Source organism: Saccharomyces paradoxus, chromosome XV (assembly GCF_002079055.1).
Source record: "Saccharomyces paradoxus chromosome XV, complete sequence".
Taxonomy (NCBI): Eukaryota; Fungi; Ascomycota; class Saccharomycetes; order Saccharomycetales; family Saccharomycetaceae; genus Saccharomyces; species Saccharomyces paradoxus.
This window is the reverse complement of record NC_047501.1, coordinates 182,564-208,645: the sequence shown is the minus strand read 5'-3', so window position 1 is coordinate 208,645 and position 26,082 is coordinate 182,564. Positions and strand designations below refer to the sequence as shown.

The following is a 26,082-nucleotide window of genomic DNA, read 5'->3' as shown; positions in this document are numbered from 1 at the left end:
AAAGCTTCTATTGTTTTGTCTAACTTTTCAATGAAATCTCGCATTGTTATCATGTCATAATACAAAATCTGGAAAAAAAAAGCTAGAAAACAAAGGAACGCTATAAAAACTAAAAAAACTAGCAAAAAAAATTCCGCCGACAATGGATGTTGCGTCATTCTGTCACATTTACATATTATGTTACTGTTTACATAATCTGATAGCTTAAACAAAAACAAGATCAAAAAGTTGCTAATTAAAACTTGAGCTCATAAAAACATTATAATTCTCTGTCAAGAAAAGATTGGAGCATGCCTTCTGGAGTTTCGTCATATTCTTTCAAGGTTACCTTGTTATCATCATCGATATAAGAGTTTGCTTGTATAAATTGCCTTCTCGGCAATCTTTTGGATATGACGATATCTCTTAAAGAAGCCAAATCTGGTGTCACCGTTGATCTATCAATAAAGTATTTGCTTCCCTGTTCCACATCGCCTGAACATTTGTAAACGTGCAAATGTTTTAAGTAATCTTTCACACATTCATGCCCGACTGTTTTAATGAGAGATTTATCTAACTTGATGGCAAAATCATCCTTCGAGCCGTTCATCTCTATCTTTAAGAAATTCTTATTTGTAGAGTGCTTCATAAATGTTTTCATGATAGAAAATCTTGCCTGCATGTGTGGCTGTCCCCATTTGCCAGTTTTTGGATTCCAATATTCTAAGGCTAGTAGACCTGCACGGGCCATTTGTAGAAATCCAGCATACACTACACTATCTTGAGATTCCACATCATGGAAGCCAAAAATATCAAGAATTTTTCTATTGGTAAGCAAAAACATAGCAATTACTTCTGCACGACATTCTTCAAATGGACCAGCCAACTGTCCAAATTTGGAGCCCCAAGTTTCACCTACTTTATAGTATGTACTCACCGGTTTTCCATCCAAACCTAAAGGTGGGTGATCCTTATCAAAATTGAATCCATCGGTAAACTCTGTCAACAACTTTCCTGAACCATGGCCTAGTAATTCATGGATGCCTACTTGAACTTCAAATGAATCACTTTGATATTTTTCAAAAATTGAACGATCCTCCTGTGATATGAAACTTGGCGGATGCTTGGATGAGCTTTTCGCAGCCGCACTCAAAATATTGCCCAAAGAAACATTTTTGAACCCAATTTTAAGTCGAACGTCATCATAGTTCGGAATATTGATACCTGCTGGTATACCTGACCCAGTAAACGTTAAAACTTCAAGAGAAGTAAAATCTGGTGGGTTGAAAATTGGTTTTTCGTAATCTTTAGACCACGGTAATAAAGAAATGAATTCTTCAGCGTTGTTAACCAAGCTAGAAAATTTAGCAGTACGTTCTCTGTTTTGAATTGCAACCAATGATTCAAATTCTCCAATTATACCAGAAGGCTCTCTATATGTTTCGATAAAGCCAATATTTGTTTCAATGACGGGTGATATATCTTTGACCCAAAGCTTTTGTGCTTCTTTATGTGCTTGAGAAGAACCAGTGACAAAGTGGTTGATGTATTCCTGAAGCATTGCTTTTTGAGTATCATTAGCCGTAAACTTTTGAGCCTCTTTTAGATAGGATGCCACTAAACGCATTTCACGCGAGTGGTCCCCGAATATGAACTCCACTTTGGTGATATCATCCGATAATGTGATCTGTCCATCAGGATAACTTTCTGTTATCTTGTTCTTCATATTCTCAGAGGCAACCCAAATTTGGAAACATTTTTCACCAACCTTGTTGATTCTAGTGTTTTCAGGCAAGATGGCGAGTTCAGCAAACAACTGCTCCTTCAAAAGGGCCATATCATCAGGCGTTACAGGTAAACCCAGATAATAAGCCGAAGTATAACCCTGAGAGGGAAACCCTAAGAGAGCTGCCTTCTCTTCCACACGGTAGATACCAATATCAATTAACTCATTGATAGTGGAAAAAAGATGATGAGATGTGAATTCATGATTAACGTCAGCGGGGGATAAGGTGAGCGGCGAAGAACATGGGTCAATCTTGGCCAGGTCCAAAAGCTGTTTGAAAAATTCTACTTCACAGCGAGGAATGAATTTAGTGTCACCAAAGGATTTGAAATTACCCAAATTGGATAAGAATTGAGAAACGTATTCTAAGTACAAATCCGTTTGCTGCTTTTCAGTAGTACCGTCCTCTGGATACTTGCCATTTAGCTTTGCATGAATAGCAAGGATCAGGTCAAAAATTGGCTCACTTTCATGAGAAACTTGTCTCATTACAACCCTTGAACCTGCATGGGAGGCCTTTGACATGAAATGCGCATATTTTTGTTCCTTCTCAGTCAATTGAGGAAAATATTCTGTTTTAACAGAAAGCATGCTCAAAGGAGCATCATGATCGGCGAAAGAATGGCTCATCCTGGCGATTTGATGATGCGGTGTTCCGTTTTCTTCTTTTCAATGTCCTTATGGAATGATGTTTTTCTTTTATGATATTGGGATTTCGCGCTACGTCAATTTATACTGAACGGCTACGTTCTTTGCTGAAATTTTCTTTTATCCAAAATTGGTATGATGCTTTCTTAAACTATTTATACATAAGCATACATATGTCTACATATGTATTTACATCACAAGAGTGTGTAGGAATAGGGGGAGGAGAACGTTATTTATCTTGAGGCGGTGGGCTAGCTGACTTACAAAGTCAACTCTTCACCTTTGGCTTTTTTGGATTCACCGTATTTTTTAATTCTAATAGCTTGGATGGCGATGAAACCAGTGGTGTCGGTAGGTAAGAATCCGGTCAATTCATCCATGGAGGATTCTGTTGGGTCATACAACTTTTCAGTCTTTGTAGATCTACCCAGAATGATGACATTACCCTTATATAGTCTAACTCTGACAGTACCGTTGACGCTATTTTGGGAAGGTTGGATCATGGATCTGATGTATTCACACTCTGGGGTGAAATAGGAACCGTTATATATCAATCTCGAGTAGTTTGGTGTGACGAATGAGTCTCTCAATTGGCGAACTTCTTTGTCTAGAGTCAAACCTTCCAAGTCAACATGGGCTTTTCTCAAAACAGTCAATGGGGCCTGTTCGTAACAACCTCTGGATTTCAAGTTAATGTAACGATCTTCCACAATATCGATTCTGCCAACACCGTTGGCTCTTGCCAAATTAGATGCAGCTAAGAAAACATCCAAAGGCTTGGTGACAGAAACTTCCTTGGAAGTCTTATTATCGGTGTAGGTCAACTTAACTGGGAGACCACGTTCAAAATCAATGGTCAAATCTTGTGGTTGGTCCGGAGCATCCATTGGGTCGACGATCAGTTTCCACATGTCCTTTGGTGGGGTGGTATCTGGGTCTTCCAAGATACCTGCTTCGTAAGAAATGTGGGCTTGGTTTTCGTCAGTGGACCATGGCTTGGCTTTTGTTTGGGCGACTGGAATGCCTTTTTGTGCGGCATAGTCTAATAAATCCTTTCTACCAGCAAATCTCTCGAAAAATTCAGGCATTCTCCATGGTGTAATACACTTGACGTCTGGCTTCAAGGCGTAAAACGATAATTCGAATCTAATTTGGTCGTTACCTTTACCGGTACAACCGTGAGAGACCGCAAAACAGCCCTCTTGTTTAGCGACGTCAATTTGAGCCTTAGCGATAACCGGTCTTGCCAAAGAAGTACCCAATAGGTAGACGTCTTCGTACACAGCGTTGACCTGCACAGCTGGGAATAGAATGTCATTAACAAAATCTTCACGACAATCTACACAAACGAACTTACAGGCACCAATCTTCAAAGCCTTTTCCTTAGCGGCATCGAAATCTTCTTCTTGGCCTACATTAGCCATGAAAGCCACAACTTCGTAGCCTTGGTCTAACAACCAAGCCAAAATGACGGAAGTATCTAAACCACCAGAATAAGCCAAACAAACTTTTCCTTTAGACATTATTTTATGCGAGTATGTGTAGTTCTCTTGTGCGTGTGTATATTAGAACAATGTTCCTTATTGCTGCAATATGGAGAGATAAGAAGCAAGAACTAAAGACAAAACCGAACGGAACATAAACAAGGAAGTACAATTGTATGCCCATTAATATACTACTGGGGCAGCACTAGTCTGGGTCTCGTAACTGTCCAGATTACACTATCTGCTGCTGCGCAGTCATCAATTTGATCCAATGAAGATGAGTAATCTCTCTCTCCTGCCTTTAAATGACTCTTCCATACGGCACCGTTAATGGAAATAGGTTGCGACAGCGGAAAACCACGGGCAAAATGCGACATGAGTCACTAAAAAATCGCATAAATGACAGATTGTCCGTCAGTAGTGACTAATCTGGCACCCTTATCTCGGGGGCTGGGCCCATGTGGAAAATTACTGCAGTGAAAAGGTTCGAGGAACACTATTAAGGGCTATAGATAACAGAAAAGTTAGAGGCGATTATTTGATTGTTTCATGGTACAGGGTGTCGTATCTTTCATTAACGTGTTGTAGTATGTAAACGATAATGGCGTGTATAGTGGTAGTTATGTATATATAGAAATTAACGTTAAATGATAGATTTTTAAAGAGAAAGAGAATAGAAAATTATAGTAAGTGTAGTAGTAGTAGTAGTAGTAGTAGTAGTAGTATTACTAGTAGTAGTAGTAGATTTTGTGTATAATGATAAAGTGATAAAGAAAAAAAAAGGCAACAGGAAAGATCAGAGAGGGGTGGTGGTGGAGTGTCTATTAGTCATCGATGTCTAGTTCTTCAATCATCTCCGGTAGGTCTTCCATGCGGACGTTGTTGTAGACTATCTGGTACACTGCCTCGAACAATGGGAATTCCTGGGTCAACTCACATGTTTGCAGCCACTCGTGGACTTCTCTGCATGTAATTATACCTTGGGCGGATTGACCGTTTAGTAGTTCCTTTTCTGCTTCCAAGGCCGACTTGCCGGTCTTGGCCATGTATGTGGCAACTTTAACGTTTCTACCGCCTGAACAGGTGGTAATCAAATCTGCAACACCGGCAGATTCTTGATAGTAGGTTTCGACCTTGGATTCTGGGAAGAACATTCTACCGAACTTGATGATTTCACCTAGACCCAGCCTTTGAATGGCTGCAGAGGCATTGTTTCCCCATCCCATACCTTCTACGAAACCACATGCAAGTGCCACAACGTTCTTCAAGGCACCGGCAATGGATATACCAGCGACATCATCGATGACATTGACGTGGAAGTAAGGTCTGTGGAACAGCAATTTCAAAATCTTATGATCTACATCCTTACCATCACCTTGGTAATCCTTTGGTAGTTGGTAAGCCACGGTAGTTTCGGACCAATGCTCCTTGGCCACTTCCGGTGCCAGGTTTGCACCAGATAGTGCACCACATTGAACTCCTAATTCATCAGTGACATAAGAGGATAGCAATTGGACGCCCTTGGAGCCCAACTCGAACCCTTTTAGACATGAGATGGCCCTTACATGAGGAGCCACGTGGCCTTGCAACTGTTTGACTATGTTTGGTAAAAATTGATGAGGGATGTTGAAAACAAGGATATCGGCACCCTTGATGGAATGCAAAAGATCAGGATCGGCCACTAGGTTATGGGGCAGATCAATGTTAGGCAGATATTTAACGTTCTGGTGTCTTGTATTTATGATATCTGTTAGATTTTCGTCGCCGATCTTTTCATCAAAAACCCACATTCTCACCTCTGGCTCGAAAATATGAGAATGCAATTCTGTGTTTTCTGCAATGACTTTGGCGATAGTGGTCCCCCAGTTACCAGAACCGATCACTGTGACTTTGAAGGGCGCACGTTTCAAATGTACAATCGACACGGCAGAGTCCGATCTTCTTATAGGATGGTCCTCGTGGCAGTGTTTGTGTTGTTTGATATTAGTATGAGCAGTCATCTTTGAGCGCAGTTGTATTTGTAATAATGATCTTCTTGGGGAAGCAGATCTTGAAGGCAAAAATTTATATGCACGACGAGTATATAACACCGGATGCGTTCGCTTAAGGAATGTATATCTTGTTAATCTTCTGACAGCAAGCATTGATAAGGAAGGGGAGCGAAGGAAAAGGAAAGGGAAAGAGAATTGAATCTACTAAAATACGTAAACTTAAAAATTAATATATAAAAAAAAAAAACTAAAGGAGTAGAAAGAAGAACCCAAGGATAAAGCTTAGTGGAAGGAAAAAAAAAAACTAAGAAAAAAAGTAACAAGAAAAAAAGGCAAGAAGAAAAAAAAAAATAAACCAAAAAAAAAAAACTACTACTATGACAGAGTAAACAAGAGCTGCTGAACAATAGATTAATCGGAATAACAATGGCAATAGGTCCGTAAAGCTAAACACTCTTCCCCTCAGCAAACCCATCGGCACCTCGGCGCAAAAGCGTAATATAACAATGGCAGAGCTATCGTCGTCTTATTGTTTCGAGCATACTCAACCTTCCTCATCATGTGAAGGAAAACGAACTCAGCAATGATGATGACTGAATCTCAAGAAATACACGCTTGCATGATGGCTATGGCTAGAGGCTAAGGCGATATGATGGTGATGGTGACGGTGATGGTAATTCCTTGCTCCAGTTTCTATTTTTCGCCCTCCCGAATTGCTGTCATCAACGGGTGGGGTGGGTGATGGCTCAGGATTACCTCATCGCGCACGGTTCTCTGGGGTGGTGACTGGGTTGAGGAAGGCGCGGGTGCTCGGATGTTCCGATAAAAATAATCGGAGTTTCTGACGTGAATAATGATATATACCCTAGGTTTGGAGGGCTCATTTCAATAGGGTACTGGCTTGGAAAAGGAGTCTGGGTTAGGGCCGGTATTTGTTTTTCTTTCCCTTCTTCATTCTTTGGGTTTCTCTGAATTTTAATTTAGCAAATTGGAAAAAAGGGACCTTGATGAATGCACACAGGCTTTTCCTAATCGTGCTTGTTGTGCGTATTACATAATAAAAAAAGAGTCGATATCATCACTGTCACTTGCATTCTCTGCTACTGCTGCTGCATCTGTTATCTGCACCAAACTCTCGCCACTATAATAGATATGTCGTTGTTGTCACTAAGGTCCCGGTCACGATCTGGCGCTCCTCATTGGGTATACATGTTCTTGTACCATATCTTCACGATACCGAAGATATATTCACTGCCGTTGATAACCGGATCACATGCACTCAATTCTAGAGATGTTGCCGACTCCGGCCATAGCGTAGGTGATGAGGCGAGCGTAACCACGTACTATATTATCTCTATCATCCTGGTGCTGCTGGGTGGTGTATTTGCTGGGTTGACGCTTGGGTTGATGGGTCAAGACGAAGTTTACCTGAAGGTTATCAGTACTTCAGGCTCGAATTCTGAGAAGAAACTGGCCAAGCGGGTGCTTGACCTAATATCTAAGGGGAAACATTGGGTTCTGGTCACGCTACTTCTTTCCAATGTTATAACTAACGAAACGCTACCTATCGTTTTGGATAGGTGTCTCGGAGGCGGTTGGCAAGCTGTAGTGTCGTCAACGATTCTAATTGTTATTTTCGGTGAAATTATTCCGCAGAGTGTCTGCGTTAAATACGGGTTGCAAGTCGGGGCATTCTTCTGCCCCTTTGTTCTTGTACTGATGTATTTGATGTACCCGGTCGCGTATCCGATTGCGACTCTCCTGGATTATATGCTGGGTGAAGATCATGGTACCATGTACAAGAAGTCCGGCCTGAAGACTTTGGTCACCTTGCATAGGACCATGGGTGTGGAACGGTTGACTAAAGACGAAGTCACGATCATCTCTGCTGTCTTGGATCTGAAGGCAAAGAGGGTCGAGGAAATTATGACTCCGATTGAAAACGTGTTTACAATGAGTGCTGATACCATCCTAGACGACAAAACTGTCGAAAAGATATTCAATTCAGGGTTTTCCAGAATCCCAATTTTTTTGCCCAATGAACCGAATAACTTCATTGGCATGTTACTTGTCAGGGTGCTTATTTCCTACGATCCTGATGATTGCCTTCCAATCTCCCACTTTCCCTTGGCCACGTTGCCGGAAACTTCCCCCAACACGTCTTGTTTGAATATTCTGAATTACTTCCAGGAGGGAAAAGCTCACATGTGTGTCGTTAGTAAAGAGCCGGGCTCCTCGCATGGCGCTATTGGTGTTTTGACCTTGGAAGATGTCATTGAAGAGTTGATTGGTGAAGAAATCGTGGACGAGTCTGATGTCTTTGTCGACATGCATCAGCATATTATGAGACAACAACCGGGACCCTTGAGCAAAAGGCACATTACTTCCTATTTACATCATTTATACACCAGCTCTCACAAGGAACACCGTGCTCCAGACCATACCGATGAATCTTCTCCACTCTTGTCCCCATCTAATTCCAATCACCCGTCTGTGCACCTACAGCAAGATTTGAACAGTAAGTCTTGGAAACGGAAGTCCAACGATGGTTACGATAGGTCCAACGCTGTCTTATCCCCAACTCCACAACCAACAGAACATGGCACCATCATACCTTCAAATCTAGCGTCCAACCCATTGAACGTAAATAAATCTTTTGTCACGATTAAAAAGCCCGCTAACGTCCCGAAGATTATTACTACTCACACTCCTCATTCTAGCAAAGAACCTTCTCCAGCACCACACTCAAATGGTAAGTCACTCTCCGCCGAAGAACAACAACTATTAAGTGATCATGCAGAACTGTCCCACCAAGCTATCCTCCACACTCAAAGGTCAGGTGAACCCACTCAAGTCACTACCTCGACAAAAACCACGAGAAATAGCCCTGACAGCATATCAATTCCAAACTCTGACACTGATCACCTCAACGAAAACCAAAACGTCACAATCTCATCCTCTTACCAAAACACCAAGAATGGTATCGTTGAATCTGTGATCACAGTCAAAGGTGTCCCCAAAACGATCATTGGCCCCGCAAAGGATTGGGACGAATCCAAAAGTGAACATGATAATGAAAATATCAACCAAGAATATTCAAATCGAAGTGACGATAGAGAAAGTTCAAGTTCGAACGCAAGTTTGTTTTCCAGTATTAAAAATAAATTTAAAAACGAGAATACTAACAACAATGATCGTCCTAATTACACCGAATCTTTGTCAAGAACCTCCAATTATGAAGGTAACGGCTCTTCCTCAACCATGAAAAGGTGAAGCAATTATGCCAGAAAAATTGGTCATGCATCATCATCATGATCGTCCTTATTAGTCCTAAATGCATGAGATTGCGACGGGTGGAGCAGCTCAGAATTTTTTCTACAGATATACAAGAAGAAATTGGCATTTTTTTTTTTTTGTTTCTTTAACCTATAAATAAATGTTTCAATACACATACTAAACAAAAGGAAAAAAATGTAGAGAATTTTATACGCAAACTATATAGACACTTTTCCCTATTTTATCAATAAAAAAAATGAAACACATCAATGCCACTACCATCCGTGCTCGAACAACATAGAAATGGACTCACCATTATGGATTCTTCTAATAGCTTCACCGATTATGCAGGACACATCAATAACATCCACCCTGTCTTTACCTAGGTACTGTAATGTTCTATCTTGAGGTACCGTGTTAGAAATGATCAGCTTGTCTATACTACTTTGACCGATCCTCTCCAGCGCATCACCTGAAAAAACACCGTGTGTTATTAGAGCGTAAACTTTGGTGGACCCTTGATCCTTCAGTAATTTTGCAGCTCTGGTGATGGTATATGAAGTATCCACCAAATCGTCCACTATAATACACACCTTGTTTCTAACATCACCAACAAGCATGGTAGTTTGAACGAACTTGGATGAATTGGAAGACTGCGACGAAGTGGAAGAGGTTGAAGTTGTTTTCTTCATTTCAAGAGCCGCGACCCCGGTGGCACCTGAAGTGGTATTATTTTGGGAGGAGACCAAAGTGGTTACTAATGGTCTTGGAGATACAGGTAGCGAACCACCCGAGGTCAGCGTGGCATCTGGAGGACCCTTTAATAACTGAGACCTTCTTTCTTTATGAATTAAGGCGAAGGACAACTCCAAAGCGTCTGCAATAGCCGTAGCTCTCTTGGCACCACCAGCATCTGGCGAAACAATCACAGCATCTTGATAATCTGGAATACAATGCTGTATATAGTTTTGTGCGATGGGTTTACAGTAGAGATTGTCTACTGGAATGTCGAAAAACCCAGGAAATTGCGGATCGTGCAAATCCATTGTAATCACATGGTCTGCACCTGCAGCACTCAACAAATGAGCAATCAAAGTACCGGCTTGTACTACCCATAACTTATAACCTGCATTTTGAGCGTTGAACAATTCGCCAGCGTCTGTGCTATTGCTTGTATTTTGTAACTTACCACCGGGAATCATAGGAATTCTTGAAAAAGATAGCGTCTTCTTGATGTCGAAATTGTTGTTAGACGTAGCATTGTTGTTTGGTGTTCTGATAGGCTGCGGATTTTCCAAATTAATAGTGGATCGTATTGCGCTATCCAAACTCTTCAACGAGCTCTCAGCACCTGGTCTCTGCGTCATTAATGAAGATGACACAGGCGTGCCTGGATGCGATTCAAAAGTATAATTCTCCTTGGGCTTGGAGATAATGGGAGCACCCTTGGCAGTATATGGGATATCTGGCTGTCTCGAGTAGCATAGGTATGGCATCACCGCTGTAACCCTCGAGGCAGAAGCAGACTTACAGGCACTGATCAAGATCAGCAACTGCATGAACGTGTCGTTCACTTGACCGCACCCGCTCTGGATGATATATACATCCTTTTCACGAACAGATTCGCGTAGAGCAATGTTCGTTTCTCCATTGGAAAACTTCCCTAATTCTACTTTCGATGGATGAATATCCAAATTCTCGCAGATCTTAGTAACCAACTCGGGGTGCGAATCCCCTCCAAAGACAACAATATTACTCATAGACATGCAGACTACGTTCCTAGCCTAGTATCAGCCTCCAACAAAGCTACTGTTTCCACCGATTTACTCTCATCTCATCCAGCCTTTCTCACTAATCACTGCCATTTATTATTTGATAGAAAATTTTTTTCAGCAGCTGTCGAAGGGTAACAGCCATACTTTCCTTACTTAATTAATATAGGAGAACTTATATGTAAAGTATGGAAATCTTTCATAACGCTTGGGGGAGGGGAGGATCACATAGAGTTATGGTGAGCGATGATTAGTGGGGTGCTGGTATACTCATCGAGAGGTGAACTTATTCTGAACAAGTTCTTCAAGAACTCGTTGAAGCGGTCCATATCCGATATCTTCCGAGTACAGGTGATCAATAACCTTGATGTGAGATCGCCTGTTTTGACGTTGGGGTCTACGACTTTCCATCACATCAGGTCGAGACATGGCGACAATTTATGGTTGGTAACCATTACGAGAAGCAACGCCAATAGTGCGGCGATCTGGGAGTTCTTATATAAATTTGACGCTGTGATGAATGCGTATCGACTGGACAGAGAGGAGGCCTTGAAAGAGGAATTCATGATTGTACATGAGATGCTGGATATAATGTTGGGTGGAAATGGGATACCCATTGACACTGAATTGAACTCTGTTATAGCACAGATGTCTGTGAAACCCGTAAGAAACATGGGCGGATTATTAGATAGTCCCGATGGAAATGATGTATTATCTTCCTCGTCATCTCCTACTTCTTCAGGGGGAGAACTGCATTTTCCCAAATTTTTGACGAAAAGAAGCAGTAGTTTCCTAGGCCAAGGAGACTCGAATTCTGATTTTTATGATAATAATAAGATCACTTGGAGGCCTAAGGGGATAATACACAAGAAGGATGAAGTATTTCTGTATGTCAATGAGAGGATAAATATTCTGGTATCTAGGGATGGTTCTATCTTGAAATCTTATGTTGATGGGACCATAGATATTACCACGCACCTGAGCGGGACCCCTGTTTGTAGATTTGGACTGAATGATTCCTTAGGGATGCAATCCGAAGATGAAAAGAAATGGCTAGCACAACAGCAGCGTCACTCTCGTAGCGATTTTGAAAACAAGAACTTCATTCCCAAAGCTGCTGCCGGCAGTGTTTTATTAGAAGATTGTAAGTTTCATGAATGCGTGTCACTTGACAAATTTAATAGAAATCATATCATTGAATTTGTCCCACCAGACGGTTCGATGGAACTGATGAAATATCATGTACGAGATAACATAAACCTTCCGTTCAAGGTCACACCTATTGTTACGCATTCCACAAGAGATAATGAGATTGATTACAGGATAACATTGAAGTCGTTGTTCCCGGGGAAACTTTCCGCAAAGGATGTGGTATTACATATACCCGTTCCACCAAGCACTGTGGATTGTAAGATAAGTGTTTCCAATGGTCACTGTAAGTTTGTGCCGGAGGAAAATGCAATGATTTGGAGATTCAACAAGTTCAATGGGTTGACGGAAAACACTTTGAGTGCGGTTACTGTTTCTACAAGCGATACTACTCAATTGAATCTGCAACAATGGACGAGGCCTCCGATATCCCTAGATTTTGAGGTCATGATGTTCAGTAATTCAGGATTAGTCGTACGATACTTTACCATCTCTGGAAAAGACAGTAAGCACCGCGCTGTTAAATGGATCAAATATATATCGAAAGCGGGTTCTTACGAGGTGAGGTACTAGCCGTCATTTTTATGTACATATATGTTTATCATGCCTGTATTTTTGAGTAGTTATTTTCTTTAAAGTGCACATTTTGTTGATATTGATTATTTTCTATTATGAAGGACATGCAATTTAGTTTTTCACTGAAAAAGAAAACAGGGAAAAAACCTGAAAAACGATACAAAACAACAAAAATACCATAGTTATGAAGATCAACAGCGCAGTCAAGGGGCACTGGTACTTCTAGGCTTGAACATTTGGTTTAAATATAATGCCCTCTCAGGTTCCCAATGAAACTGATGATCATTTTACGAGGTGGCTTAAATCTCGCGCTATCATACAAAGGACAGTATCGACAAGAGAGTGCTTTGACTCCGAAGTGTTTCTGGCCTCTGGTGGCTGGAATATAATAAACGAGATGGTAACGTTAAAAAAATATTATCAACTCAAATGGCCAAATTTAAGTTGCAATTCGTTTCACCCAAAGACTGTGGAGTTCATTAAGGATCGGTTACACAGCCTAGAAGAACACGACTCTTCATGGAAAATCCCGAATCCTGCTCACTCATCCAAAGAAACATTCCTGGAGGATATCAAATCTGCATTTTCCAACTTAGAACCCGTCTGGGGGCCGTCAAGGCTTTTAAATCCAGCTGAATTACTGTTGCCACAGGACGAAAAATTACTTGTTCAAGAGATACCACTAGAATTTGCGCCTTTTCAATACACGAATAGGTTTGCTTATGGTGGTTTGCAATTCAAAAACAACTTATTCGTTACATATGGGAGTTATTCATTCTTGGCTGCTGGTCAATGTGTTGAAGTTCATAATTTCGATGTACTATTGAACGTTTCATCATTGGAAATATGTCATGCTCTGTTGCCCGTGATAATACCAGATGACGGAGACGCAAGAAATTTCCGTAATTCTTCATATGTGAAATTCAAGGATACACAATTCAACAGCATCCCTGAACTATCCTCTATCAACTTTCTGAAGATCTGTAACTTCATGCATCAAGATTTTCTACTGGCGTGTGGTGATAATGGGATCGTTTATATCTGGGAAATTAACAAAGTTATTAAGATATTTAATAAATTTACTTCGGATATCTTGGGAGGCAAAGATAACAGTCGAGAAAGATACATTAATGTTGATCCGTATATGGTGTTAAGAGTAGAGGAATCTTGTTGGAGTGTTGATGTAATAGACACAAATGGCATCATATATATCGCTGTTGGGCATAACAAACCTGGCGTTACCGTATTTGCATTCGATAAAGATGTGAAGAAGGAAAGAAGATACATTCGGCCTCTAGATCTTCCTTCATCTCATAACGTTCCTTGTGTTAGCTTTGTTCCTAATTCAAAGGATTCTACTGGATATATTACATTAAGTTACTGTTCTATATTTGGAAATGTTGTTACCGTTAAATTAAAGGAGCATGACTGTATAATTTTAACGAGCTTTCTTGATACTCAATTTTTTGGCGACGACTTGTGGACAATAACTCCCCTGACTAAAAAAGATTTTATGAAAGTTGACAATTTTGAATCATTGAACCTCAACTACCAAGACGGTTTCAAAGAAAGTATGTTATATTCTATTTGCCGAGATGATTTTTTACTCGGATATTACTGTGATAATACTTATCTTTCGGGGAATTTTGGCATTGGTACATTACTCAATCAGTTCCAGGTTCCTGTAACAGATTTACGGCTGACTTCCTCGGAAGGGATCCCAGATGAAGTTATACCATTGAGGTTTACCTCATTTGATAGAAATTATACTACAACGGGCTCAATAAAATACGAGTACAGTAGAGAGGAATTTGCACTTATTCTACATGCCGGTGACTTAGACGATATGAACGATGCAGTAACGAAAAACACTACATGTGAACAACATTTACAACAATGGACGTTTTGGGACGATTCTGGTTATAAACATTATCGTGCTACCGACCGTGGATTTTCGAAGTACAAGGAAATTATCAATACTTTCCCACAACTGATAACGCCCAGTGGAAGAAATAAACCTTCGCAATACCAAAATGCTTCTGGCAGAAAGATCTGCGAGCCGTTTACTTATAAGCTTACTGATCTAGAAAATGATATCGAAGATATATCTAGCGAATTTAATAGAAGTATCCGCAATCTGAAAATGGACAAGCAAAGACAACTGCAAACTTCTAAAGAGTTTAAATCGCTAAGTTCAGTAAACCATTTACCAATCATTGAATCGGGCAACTTTTTATGGTACGACACTGATGCCGCAGCCGATTGGAGAACACTTTTTGGCAAGGATTTGAACACAGTCTTGAAGAACCCAGAAATTTGTAGCCTTCAACTGAACTCTACAGAAGAGAATGAGGTCAACAGCGACCCTGAAAATGAAGAAACGGGCAGCAACTTAACAAGTTTCGAGCGGAGGTACAGGGATACTGAACAACGTGCTCACCTGAAATCAGAGTCGCAGAAATCTTGGGGGTTCCATAACTATGTAAGAAACGTGAAGCGGTTATTGGAGTCAGTGGTACCAGGCTCAGAAGATTCACCCCTTGGATATCAACTATCCGAAATGCATGACGAGTTCTTCTTCCTATCCACGGCCCATAGGTTGGTATTAATGAAAGCAAATCCACTTATAATTACGTCAGCAACACATCATGAGATTTTCCCGCTGGATGGTGTCGTGACATGTACCTCGAAGTCGCTGCTGCAAGCATTAAACAGAATAAATTTTGTGTGTCACATTAAGGAACTCAATTGTATAGCTGTAGCCTCACAACTGGGTCTCATTTCATTACTAAGATTAACGGAGTACAGAGGCATCTATTCGTTTAGACAAGAGTATATTCTTGGATGGGAAGTTCAAGACCCTGTTAACCCTAGGCCAGAGTGCAGATGTAACAGGAACTTGTTTGACGCACCAATGTACGGTGTGGATGGAGAGAGCTCAGACATATACTGCGGTGTGTGCGACGTCTATTTTCCCATGGGTGATATTTGCGGTCTAGATTACACTTACACAGCTAACGACGAAGAGTTAAAACGTAAGGGATATGCCACCCTATATGTAGCCTCGAGAGGCTCTTTAAGGGCATTTAAGATCACAACTGAGCATGACGCAACTTTATTATAGCATATTTTGACATTTACATAGCCATCTATATAATCCATCCCTCACTGAAATGCACAGACGACTCAGGTAAGCAATATCACGTGTTGCGATTTTGCTTTGAATTTGCAAGAAAGAAACCATGCCACATATAAAGAACGTTTGCATTTCCGTTTAATTTGCCGGTTGGTTAGGAACAAGTTGAAGGACAACTTAAAGAACAGTGGCACTTCACTATGGCGTTGGAAAGGGAATTATTGGTTGCAACTCAAGCTGTACGAAAGGCGTCTTTATTGACCAAGAGAATTCAATCTGAAGTGATTTCTCACAGAGACTCCACTACTATTACTAAGAGTGACAATTCTCCAGTAACCACAGGTGATTATGCTGCACAAACCATTATCATAAATGCTATCAAGAGTAATTTCCCAAATGATAAGGTGGTAGGTGAAGAATCCTCATCTGGATTGAGCGATGCATTCGTCTCAGGAATTTTGGACGAAATAAAAGCCAATGACAACGTGTATGGCAAGAATTATAAAAAAGATGATTTTCAGTTTACGAATGATCAGTTCCCGCTAAAATCTTTGGAGGACGTCAGACAAATTATCGACTTCGGAAATTACGAAGGTGGTAGAAAGGGAAGATTTTGGTGTTTGGACCCTATTGACGGGACCAAGGGGTTTTTAAGAGGTGAACAATTTGCAGTATGCCTAGCATTAATCGTAGACGGTGTTGTCCAGCTTGGTTGTATCGGATGCCCCAACTTAGTTTTAAGTTCTTATGGAGCCCAAGATTTGAAGGGCCATGAGTCATTTGGTTATATCTTTCGTGCTGTTAGAGGTTTAGGTGCCTTCTACTCTCCATCTTCAGATGCTGAGTCATGGACCAAAATCCACGTTAGACACTTGAAAGACACGAAGGACATGATTACTTTGGAAGGAGTAGAAAAGAGTCACTCCTCTCATGATGAACAAACCGCCATCAAAAACAAACTGAATATATCTAAGTCTTTGCACTTGGATTCTCAGGCCAAGTACTGTTTGTTAGCGTTGGGCTTAGCTGACGTATATTTACGTTTGCCTATCAAGCTTTCTTACCAAGAAAAGATCTGGGACCATGCTGCAGGGAACGTTATTGTCCACGAAGCTGGAGGTATCCATACAGATTCCATGGAAGATGTTCCTCTAGACTTCGGTAACGGTAGAACGCTAGCTACCAAGGGAGTTATAGCGTCAAGCGGTCCACGCGAGTTACATGACATGGTGGTGTCTACATCATGTGCCGTCATTCAGTCGAGAAACGCCTAAATAATATATCTTCTACTTTATTGATAGACATAATACATGAATAAATATATATATATATATATATGTGTGTGTGTATGTACATACTAGTTGAATGATAGCCTTTTTTATTGTTATTATAGCGTAGAAAAAGGAAATTACAGTGAAAGGAATAAAATTGAAAAACGTAGACTAGGAGGGAAGAAAAGTAAGAAGAGAAAATTCAACAGAATTTAGACCGAATGAACAATACCAATTGGAAGGTATCAGTAACGACATTTAATTGTGGTAAAGAGTTTCCCGTTGAAAATTCGAAAGCAATCGTTAAGCAATTGCTTTTCCCCTACGATGACGGCATCTCCCGACTAGAATTGCAAGATGTATATGTATTGGGGTTCCAAGAACTAGTTCCCATATGGCAAGGCTCCTTCCCTGCTGTTAATCGTGATTTAATCAGTGGAATTACAAATACTGCGATTGAATGTCTGAATGAGAAAGTGACAGCTATTCAAGGGAATGAACAGTATTCATGTTTAGGGGTGAATAGTCTTGGAGCCATCACCATAATAGTATTATACAACAATAACGCACTGAAGGTGAAAGGAGATATTTTGAAAAGGAATGGAAAATGCGGCTGGTTTAGTACACATTTGAAAGGCGGGACTTTGTTAAGCTTTCAAATGGCACGCAATGGCGAGGAGAACTGGGAGAGATTTAGCTATATATGTGTTCATTTGAATGCAAATGAAGGTGTCAACAATAGAAACCAGAGGATAGGTGACTACAAACGGATAATGAGTGAAGTGTGCGATTCTGAGATTGCCAAAAGCGATCACTTTTTCTTTCTGGGAGATTTGAATTTTAGGGTTACTAGTACTTACGATCCAGCTACCGATTATTCGTCCACGACAACATTAAGGCGTCTATTAGAAAACTACGAAGAACTGAACCTGCTACGTAAAAGGGAGGATGAACCATTATGTAAGGGTTTCCAGGAACTGGAGATAAAGTTTCCACCAACTTTCAAGTTCAAATTATTTGAAAAAGAAACATATAATACGAAAAGAATCCCGTCATGGTGCGATAGGATCCTATACAAGAGGTATGCAATGCCAACTTTAGCGCAAGAAGGTATATACCATTCCGTCCCTAGATCCAATGCTTTATTATTTAGTGATCATCAACCCGTTAATCTTACCGTAAGATTACCAAGGTCTACAGGAATAGCAGGCCCGTTATCGTTAAATATCGAGAAATATCATTTAGCATGGAGTTCTAGTCTGATTGGACAAATTGGTGACGGAGTCATTGGGTACTGCGGTTGGCTAATCACTAAGAATGCACATTATTGGATATTGGGTTCTGTACTATTATATTTACTGCTAAAAATTCTGTAGAGCGATCTGCGCTCTGATGCTTGAAGTTTCTCATTCACGCCTGAGAAAGATAACGTCAATTGTATCACTATTCTTTGCTTTCTTATATCTTACCATTTATCCCATATATCTTTACAGTCCTTAAGTAATAATGAAAAAAAAAATATGAAAAGACTAATCAAAAGCAATGCCTTGAAAAACAGAAGAGAAGAGAAAGAAGAAAAATTCAAAAAAACACCAAATATCAGGATAACAGATTGTTTAAAATGGAGAGTTCCAGTAATGAAGCAAGTAACGAATTCAACAAACTATTAAACAAAGAAATTGAATTTGCGAAAGAAGTGAAGCTGAGGAAAGATGCGAACAGGAATAATAATAGGAACGAAACTAGTTCTAAAGTCAAAGATGCGAGCGGATTTAGACTGAGAGTTATTCAAACAGATGGGCGCAAGACCAAAAAGACTGATCCTGATTATGAAGTGACAATTGACGGACCCTTGAGGAAGATTGAGCCATATTTCTTCACTTACAAAACTTTTTGTAAGGAGAGGTGGAGAGATCGTAAGTTAGTGGATGTGTTTGTAAGTGAATTCAGGGATCGAGAGCCCAGTTATTATGCCAAGACCATTGCAGAGGGCAAAGTGTTCTTAAACGATGAACCTGCAAATCTTGATACTATCATTCGTGATGGTGATTTGATCACACATAAAGTGCATCGACATGAGCCGCCAATTACATCGAAACCTATAGATATTGTGTTTGAAGACGAAGATATCCTTGTCATTGACAAGCCCAGCAGTATTCCCGTGCATCCAACGGGCAGGTTCAGATTCAATACCATTACAAAGATGCTTGAAAGACAGTTAGGATATTCAGTGCATCCATGTAATCGACTAGACAAGCCCACTAGTGGGCTAATGTTTTTGGCCAAGACTCCACAAGGTGCAGATAAAATGGGAGACCAGATGAAGGCGAGGGAGGTCACCAAAGAATACGTAGCCCGCGTGAAGGGCGAGTTCCCTATAGGCATAGTGGAGGTGGACAAGCCTGTCAGATCCGTTAATCCTAAAGTTGCATTGAATGCTGTTTGTGAAATGAGTGATGAAAATGCCAAGCATGCCAAGACCGTTTTCCAGAGGGTTAGCTACGATGGACAGACAAGTATTGTCATGTGTAAACCATTGACGGGTAGAACCCATCAAATAAGAGTCCATTTGCAGTACTTAGGGTTTCCCATAGCCAATGACCCTATATACTCGAACCCGGATATCTGGGGCCCAGAATTGGGCCGTAATGGACTCCAAAACTATAATGACATTGTTTTGAAATTAGACGCTATTGGTAAAACTAAGCCCGCAGAGAGCTGGATCCATCCTCATAGCGAGGGGGAGTATTTGCTTGGTCGTCAGTGCGAAGAATGCGAGGCTGAAATGTACACAGATCCTGGTACCAACGATCTCGACCTCTGGCTGCATGCCTTCCGGTACGAGTCCTTGGAAAGAAACCCAGATACGCAAAAGCCTCTCTGGAGCTACAAAACAAAATATCCAGAATGGGCCTTAGAACCACATCGCCAATACATGGAAATGGCCGTTAAGGAAGCCGACAAGTGTGGTCCGACAAAGACTGCCTTCAGTGTAGGTGCCGTTCTCGTCCATGGAACTCAAGTGCTCGCCACAGGCTATTCAAGAGAGCTACCGGGGAACACTCATGCAGAGCAGTGTGCCTTAATAAAGTACTCACAGTTACACCCTAACTGTCCTTCTGTAGTCCCTATGGGAACCGTGCTCTATACAACCATGGAACCGTGCTCCTTCAGACTAAGTGGAAATCAGCCCTGCTGCGATAGAATCCTGGCCACCCAAGGCGCCATTGGTACCGTCTTCGTGGGGGTCATGGAGCCTGATACATTTGTTAAAGACAATACAAGTTTGAACAAGCTGGAATCGCACGGCGTGAACTACATACAAATACCAGGTTACGAGGAAGAATGCACCATCATCGCCTTCAAGGGCCACAGCGATGATGATGACAAAGCGTAGACTATTTAGCATATATATTATCGTGTAATCTTACATCATAAAGGCAATAATCACTTATTACTGGAAACGGAAAAAGGCGCCACCGAAAATTTTGAGTAAAGAGAATAGAACTACCTTCACGCACAACACAGACAACAAGCGCACCATAGGGAACAAAATAGAAATCACAACAGCAAACATGAGCAGCATTCCGGCTGGCACTGACCCTGGATCCTGCGGTGCCAATTTCAAGAATGACCGCAAGCGCAGAGACAAGATCAACGACCGTATCCAGGAACTATTGAGTATCATTCCTAAAGACTTCTTCAGGGATTATTACGGTAACTCTGGTAGTAATGACACGTTAAGCGAGTCTACTCCAGGTGCTCTTGGGTTGTCCAGCAAGGCCAAGGGCACGGGGACCAAAGATGGCAAGCCCAACAAGGGCCAAATCCTCACACAGGCGGTGGAGTACATATCGCATCTACAGAATCAGGTGGATACACAGAACAGAGAGGAGGTAGAACTCATGATGAAAGTCACTCAGCTGGCCAAGCAGACGGGTACCATTGTCAATGATATAAACCTAGAGAACACCAGCGCTGAAGTCGCACTGTCTAGGATTGGCGTAGGACCGCTGGCGGCAACAAATGATGACTCAGTAAGGCCACCGGCAAAGAGATTGAGCTCCTTTGAGTACGGAGGGTATGGTGAGTACGGTAATGGTACCTAAAAGTACCTACGGCTCTCACTATGACTACGATTATGATAGCTCTCGTCGATAGTGACATGAACACATTTCTTTCTTTTTTTGTTGTTTTTGTGAAGAAAAAAAATCTAAATGAACATATTGTAAATGCAACGAATAATTAGTTTTATTTTGGTGGTTGGCCAAGGGCGATACTTTCATGTTGGAGAGCTGACCATGACGATGTTGAAAAGACCTCAAGAAGAAGAGTCAGACAATAATGGTACAAAGAAGCTGAAAGCGAGATTAACGTACCCTTGTATCCTCGGGAAGGATAAAGTAACGGGAAAGTTCATCTTTCCTGCGATCACTAAAGATGACGTGATGAATGCAAGATTGTTTTTGAAAAACAATGATTTGAAGACGTTTTTAGAATATTTTCTGCCTGTGGAAGTCAACTCGATCTATATTTATTTCATGATCAAATTGCTGGGATTCGACGTCAAGGATAAAGAACTATTTATGGCGTTAAACTCTAACATCACCTCTAATAAAGAGCGTAGTACTAGTATAGAGGTGTCGGCTGTGCAAGCGAAAGTTGAACATGAAGGCGAGTTAACGGACCCCTTAGAGAAAAAACATGCTGTAAAATTAATTAAAGATTTACAAAAAGCCATAAATAAAGTCCTTAGTACAAGGCTTCGATTACCCAACTTCAATACGATCGACCATTTCACCGCCACTTTGCGTAACGCCAAAAAAATTTTGGTCCTGACGGGTGCTGGGGTTTCCACTTCTTTGGGTATTCCCGATTTCAGATCTTCTGAGGGGTTTTATTCTAAGATCCGACACCTTGGGTTGGAAGACCCTCAAGATGTTTTCAACTTGGACATATTTTTACAGGACCCTTCTGTTTTTTACAACATTGCCCATATGGTTTTACCACCGGAAAACATGTATTCTCCCTTACACAGTTTTATTAAGATGCTGCAAGACAAGGGCAAACTATTAAGAAACTATACACAAAATATAGATAACTTAGAATCATACGCAGGGATAGATCCTGATAAACTGGTACAATGTCACGGTTCATTTGCGACTGCATCTTGCGTGACTTGCCATTGGCAAATCCCTGGTGAGAAAATATTCGACAATATAAGAAACCTTGAACTACCATTATGTCCTTACTGTTACCAAAAAAGAAAGCAATATTTCCCTATGAGTAATGCCAATAATACGATTCAAACAAACGCAAATTTCAACTCGCCCATCTTAAAGTCGTACGGCGTTTTGAAACCAGACATGACATTTTTTGGTGAAGCCTTACCATCGCGGTTTCATAAGACGATCCGTAAAGATATATTGGAATGTGATCTATTAATATGTATAGGTACGAGTTTGAAAGTGGCTCCAGTTTCTGAGATTGTCAATATGGTACCTTCACATGTACCTCAAATTTTAATTAATAGGGATATGGTTACACATGCGGAGTTTGATTTAAACTTGTTAGGATTCTGTGATGACGTGGCCAGTCTCGTAGCTAAAAAATGCCATTGGGATATACCGCATAAAAAATGGCAAGATTTAAAGAAAATCGATTACAACTGTACGGAAATAGATATAGGTACGTATAAGATTAAGAAGCAGCCACGAAAGAAACAACAGTAAATCCGGAAAAAGAAAAAAAAACGGAAGGGGGAATAAAAATAAGTATACCACTACTATTGCATATATTCGAGCATTTCATTCATGTATTTATTAATATGACCAGATAATAAAGAATATTCGATCTCAATTTCTTTAACTTCAACTTCGAAATCTTTTTGTAATTGTTTAATTTCATCATTTAACTTATTGATTTTACCACTGATCAGCTCGTCTTGAATGAAAATGTCCGTTTTGTCAATCTTGGGTTTGATTTCATTTTCATATTTAATTTGTAGATCCATCAATTTAGAATCATTTAGGCGCGATTTTTCTTTAGTGTCTTGTGATAGCTTTTCCAAATTTTTTAGTTGCAAATCTAACTGTTCTTGCAAGATTTCTAATTTGTACAGAATACCTGTTTCCAATACATTCATCAATTTCAACTTATTGTTAATTAAATTCTGCTTTAATCCTACCAGTTCCGTTTCAGTTCGATTAGATTCTTGTACCTCGCTTGAAATTATTCTCAGCACATCATAAAGTTCGCTAATTATAGTTTCAAACGTTGTCACTGTACCTTGCAAATTTTTCTGTTGTGCGGCCAAATTGTCTAAAGTCTTTTTCCTTTGTATCAACAGATCATTTAACTCTTTAATCCCCTCAGATAACTCTTCCATGTCTGTATTGGATATTTTGATCAGCTTATCTCGGTTAGACTCTAATTCCACTATTTGGAAACTCAAGGCTTCCAAATCTTTGAAGATTGACTGCTTGGAGATTTTGTAGTCATTATAATCTATAGATAAAGTTTCTTGGATCTTCGTCAATTTTTTCAACTGAATTTCCAGCTCTTTATTCTGTTCTTCCAATTTTTGCAGCTCCCGCTCATCAGGTATATTATCCCCATCCACGTCCTCATACTGCTTTAACTGTTGTTGAATTAAGTTATAATCATCGAATTTAGACCGAAGCTGCCCCAATAATGATTCCATTTGAAGAATAAAAGAATTACAATCGAACATCCGCTCCTCTCTGAAACGAGCGTAATTCACCACAGCACTTAATAAACGCTGTGTCCGTTGGGCTTCCGGCTTGTATAAATCCGTCATATTGAAATCTTGGACACCTATGCTCTCGAAGAACTTATAGCAAATTTTGTTCAATACTAGAACATTTAACGTGTCGGAATAAATGTTCTCGTTTTCCTCTTGTAAGTGGCTATCACCTGTTTCTTGGTTACTACTATTCAGCAACGACTCTACAGAAATACCCATGAAGTTCTCGATGATTTGTTTGTAAAGCGTTACCATGTAGTCTGAAGTGGGCCTAGAGATATTTTCCTGCGTAGCTAGGGCAAAATCGCAGCTTTGTAAACATATAACCAATTCCTGTAGATCCAAAACGGGAAACACATCTTGATTCCTGCTCATTTTACTCCAGGGTCGTCAAAGCTTTTTGTCTTCAGTACCTGCTTTTTACCTGTATTTTTTATGATGATGTTTACTATTATTGTTATTGTTTGTTACATGACCCGATTCGGAAAAGCGATCTTTTGATCAAATGGCTGGCACCATCAAGAAGAGAAAGAACGGTAATACACTCAACTAACAAGAAGACCATTATTGAGACCAGATAGGTGTGTAAATATGTCAGAAGAGAGAGAAGAAAACGCGCCATCCAGGGCTACGCTAAATACTCAGCGACTTTCGGCAATGATCGATTCGCTGAACAATGAGAAAGATGACAGGCTCTTTCAATCTCCCACAACTACTAGTACAATGATCCCAGATGAAAAGGGGTACCAAAGTAATGTCTTTAAACCGCCATCAAGACTATTGAGATCACCTGCTGGTGACGTTTCGTTACCAACTGGTGACAACAGATCAAGTATGATTTCCAACTACTCTGGAGTTATCCAAGAAGGCGTTGAAGTATCGTATATAGTCAAGAACCAGCAACAGGGCGGAGAGCGGCGTACTAGTAAAGATTCCAGTAGTTTGAGCTCCTTGAAACAGCCCGTGAGCAGGGAAGATTTGCCAATGTTACCAATGTTGCCCTCAGAAGCGACATTGACAAAACATCTAAGTGATAATCAAAGCCCTAATTCGAAAACTGATGGAGACGAAATTATCATTAAACCAGTTACTAATGCCAAACCTGTGGGGAGGTTTAACTCTAACACTTCGAAAAAAGTAGAGAATCGCGGGTCACTGAAGTTGTTATCTAGTCCTCGACGTCAAGAAAAGGATATGCGTTCCTCTATAGGTTCAGGTAATTTGGCTAGCGAGAGCGGATCTTCCAGCTATAATGCCAAGTTCCACCAATCTATTCAAGAGCAGTTAGAGGAAGAAGAGGAGGCAAATGCTAGTGATAAGCTTTCGATTGTTTCCAGCGTGATACCGGACTTGTCTACAAAGACTAACGAGGTGCCCAAAGAGATGAACCCAATACGTTCTGAAACCAATGACTACAATCCAACCATCCCACCCAGAAGTAAGGATCGTCCTAGGTCAAGGTTGTTCATCCAAGAAGATGACGGCGAGGGCGACTTTTTAAATGAAGAAATACTATCAACACCGGTCTCAACTGCTGGCCACTATAAGAACCCGTCTCAGATTTCCACAGTTAGTGAACAAAAATCGGAATCGTATTATTCCGCAGCAACTAGTATGCCTCCAGAGGAAGACACTTACTTGACAAGACCATTGCCCAGTACGCCCAATGAGGATTGCAGGGATACTTCAGGTTTGAAACGTGACGACACTTTGAAGGCTATACACGATAGAACAAAACATATCTCCTCTACGACAAACGAACTAGACGATGACAAGTACGAGGACATTATTGAGGAAACTCCCAAAAAAGCTAAACTCAAGAAGGATGCAAAGAAAAAGCTCGATAAAAAGAAGTCTGTGAAGGAATTACGATCATTTGATATCGATACACTAAACCAACTGTTGAGTGTGACAAAGGGAACCCTAATCGGGTCTGAGTTTGCGCAACTGGGGATGAAAATAGAGGAGAAACGTGCCTTGGAAAGACTAGTAGACTCATTGTCCAGGTTGACAGCAGATATGGTTCTTGATCCCGACCGTTATGAAGAAGGATTGAAAAGATTAGACAAAGCTACAAAGGCGCTTGAAGGGTTTTGATGATAGTAACAACAACAACTATAATAATAGTTAATAACAACAATAACAATAACAATAACAATAACAATAATAATAATAATAATAATAATAATAAGTATAATAAGTATAGTATAGTATAGTGATAATATATAAGTTTTTTCCTATTTGGTTT

The 26,082-nt window shown here is 40.5% G+C and overlaps 14 protein-coding genes across 14 annotated transcripts; 9 read left to right on the top strand and 5 right to left on the bottom strand.

The window, feature by feature from the left end:
• Window positions 1-259: 259 nt before the first annotated feature.
• On the bottom strand, window positions 260-2,395 carry SPAR_O00950 (dipeptidyl-peptidase III; the record flags this gene model as incomplete). The annotated part of the gene is made up of 1 exon (XM_033913208.1): window positions 260-2,395. The coding sequence occupies one exon, from the start codon at window positions 2,393-2,395 to the stop codon at window positions 260-262; it is 2,136 nt and encodes a 711-aa protein (XP_033769099.1).
• A 278-nt stretch (window positions 2,396-2,673) lies between these two features.
• Window positions 2,674-3,936, bottom strand: ARG1 (argininosuccinate synthase; the record flags this gene model as incomplete). The annotated part of the gene is made up of 1 exon (XM_033913207.1): window positions 2,674-3,936. One exon carries the CDS (start codon window positions 3,934-3,936, stop codon window positions 2,674-2,676), a length of 1,263 nt encoding a protein of 420 aa, XP_033769098.1.
• Window positions 3,937-4,721: 785 nt separating this feature from the next.
• Window positions 4,722-6,041, bottom strand: GPD2 (glycerol-3-phosphate dehydrogenase (NAD(+)) GPD2; the record flags this gene model as incomplete). Its single annotated transcript, XM_033913206.1, has 1 exon — window positions 4,722-6,041. The coding sequence occupies one exon, from the start codon at window positions 6,039-6,041 to the stop codon at window positions 4,722-4,724; it is 1,320 nt and encodes a 439-aa protein (XP_033769097.1).
• A 999-nt stretch (window positions 6,042-7,040) lies between these two features.
• On the top strand, window positions 7,041-9,161 carry MAM3 (Mam3p; the record flags this gene model as incomplete). The annotated part of the gene is made up of 1 exon (XM_033913205.1): window positions 7,041-9,161. One exon carries the CDS (start codon window positions 7,041-7,043, stop codon window positions 9,159-9,161), a length of 2,121 nt encoding a protein of 706 aa, XP_033769096.1.
• A 278-nt stretch (window positions 9,162-9,439) lies between these two features.
• Window positions 9,440-10,930, bottom strand: PRS5 (ribose phosphate diphosphokinase subunit PRS5; the record flags this gene model as incomplete). The annotated part of the gene is made up of 1 exon (XM_033913204.1): window positions 9,440-10,930. One exon carries the CDS (start codon window positions 10,928-10,930, stop codon window positions 9,440-9,442), a length of 1,491 nt encoding a protein of 496 aa, XP_033769095.1.
• A 252-nt stretch (window positions 10,931-11,182) lies between these two features.
• On the top strand, window positions 11,183-12,658 carry APM4 (Apm4p; the record flags this gene model as incomplete). The annotated part of the gene is made up of 1 exon (XM_033913203.1): window positions 11,183-12,658. One exon carries the CDS (start codon window positions 11,183-11,185, stop codon window positions 12,656-12,658), a length of 1,476 nt encoding a protein of 491 aa, XP_033769094.1.
• A 253-nt stretch (window positions 12,659-12,911) lies between these two features.
• CRT10 (Crt10p) lies at window positions 12,912-15,785 on the top strand (the record flags this gene model as incomplete). The annotated part of the gene is made up of 1 exon (XM_033913202.1): window positions 12,912-15,785. The coding sequence occupies one exon, from the start codon at window positions 12,912-12,914 to the stop codon at window positions 15,783-15,785; it is 2,874 nt and encodes a 957-aa protein (XP_033769093.1).
• Window positions 15,786-15,997: 212 nt separating this feature from the next.
• MET22 (3'(2'),5'-bisphosphate nucleotidase) lies at window positions 15,998-17,071 on the top strand (the record flags this gene model as incomplete). The annotated part of the gene is made up of 1 exon (XM_033913201.1): window positions 15,998-17,071. One exon carries the CDS (start codon window positions 15,998-16,000, stop codon window positions 17,069-17,071), a length of 1,074 nt encoding a protein of 357 aa, XP_033769092.1.
• Window positions 17,072-17,289: 218 nt separating this feature from the next.
• On the top strand, window positions 17,290-18,444 carry INP54 (phosphoinositide 5-phosphatase INP54; the record flags this gene model as incomplete). Its single annotated transcript, XM_033913200.1, has 1 exon — window positions 17,290-18,444. The coding sequence occupies one exon, from the start codon at window positions 17,290-17,292 to the stop codon at window positions 18,442-18,444; it is 1,155 nt and encodes a 384-aa protein (XP_033769091.1).
• Window positions 18,445-18,689: 245 nt separating this feature from the next.
• On the top strand, window positions 18,690-20,465 carry RIB2 (bifunctional DRAP deaminase/tRNA pseudouridine synthase RIB2; the record flags this gene model as incomplete). The annotated part of the gene is made up of 1 exon (XM_033913199.1): window positions 18,690-20,465. The coding sequence occupies one exon, from the start codon at window positions 18,690-18,692 to the stop codon at window positions 20,463-20,465; it is 1,776 nt and encodes a 591-aa protein (XP_033769090.1).
• A 178-nt stretch (window positions 20,466-20,643) lies between these two features.
• On the top strand, window positions 20,644-21,177 carry RTG1 (Rtg1p; the record flags this gene model as incomplete). Its single annotated transcript, XM_033913198.1, has 1 exon — window positions 20,644-21,177. The coding sequence occupies one exon, from the start codon at window positions 20,644-20,646 to the stop codon at window positions 21,175-21,177; it is 534 nt and encodes a 177-aa protein (XP_033769089.1).
• A 198-nt stretch (window positions 21,178-21,375) lies between these two features.
• Window positions 21,376-22,800, top strand: HST1 (histone deacetylase HST1; the record flags this gene model as incomplete). The annotated part of the gene is made up of 1 exon (XM_033913197.1): window positions 21,376-22,800. The coding sequence occupies one exon, from the start codon at window positions 21,376-21,378 to the stop codon at window positions 22,798-22,800; it is 1,425 nt and encodes a 474-aa protein (XP_033769088.1).
• Window positions 22,801-22,853: 53 nt separating this feature from the next.
• NUF2 (kinetochore-associated Ndc80 complex subunit NUF2) lies at window positions 22,854-24,209 on the bottom strand (the record flags this gene model as incomplete). The annotated part of the gene is made up of 1 exon (XM_033913196.1): window positions 22,854-24,209. The coding sequence occupies one exon, from the start codon at window positions 24,207-24,209 to the stop codon at window positions 22,854-22,856; it is 1,356 nt and encodes a 451-aa protein (XP_033769087.1).
• A 216-nt stretch (window positions 24,210-24,425) lies between these two features.
• NBA1 (Nba1p) lies at window positions 24,426-25,931 on the top strand (the record flags this gene model as incomplete). Its single annotated transcript, XM_033913195.1, has 1 exon — window positions 24,426-25,931. One exon carries the CDS (start codon window positions 24,426-24,428, stop codon window positions 25,929-25,931), a length of 1,506 nt encoding a protein of 501 aa, XP_033769086.1.
• Window positions 25,932-26,082: the final 151 nt, after the last annotated feature.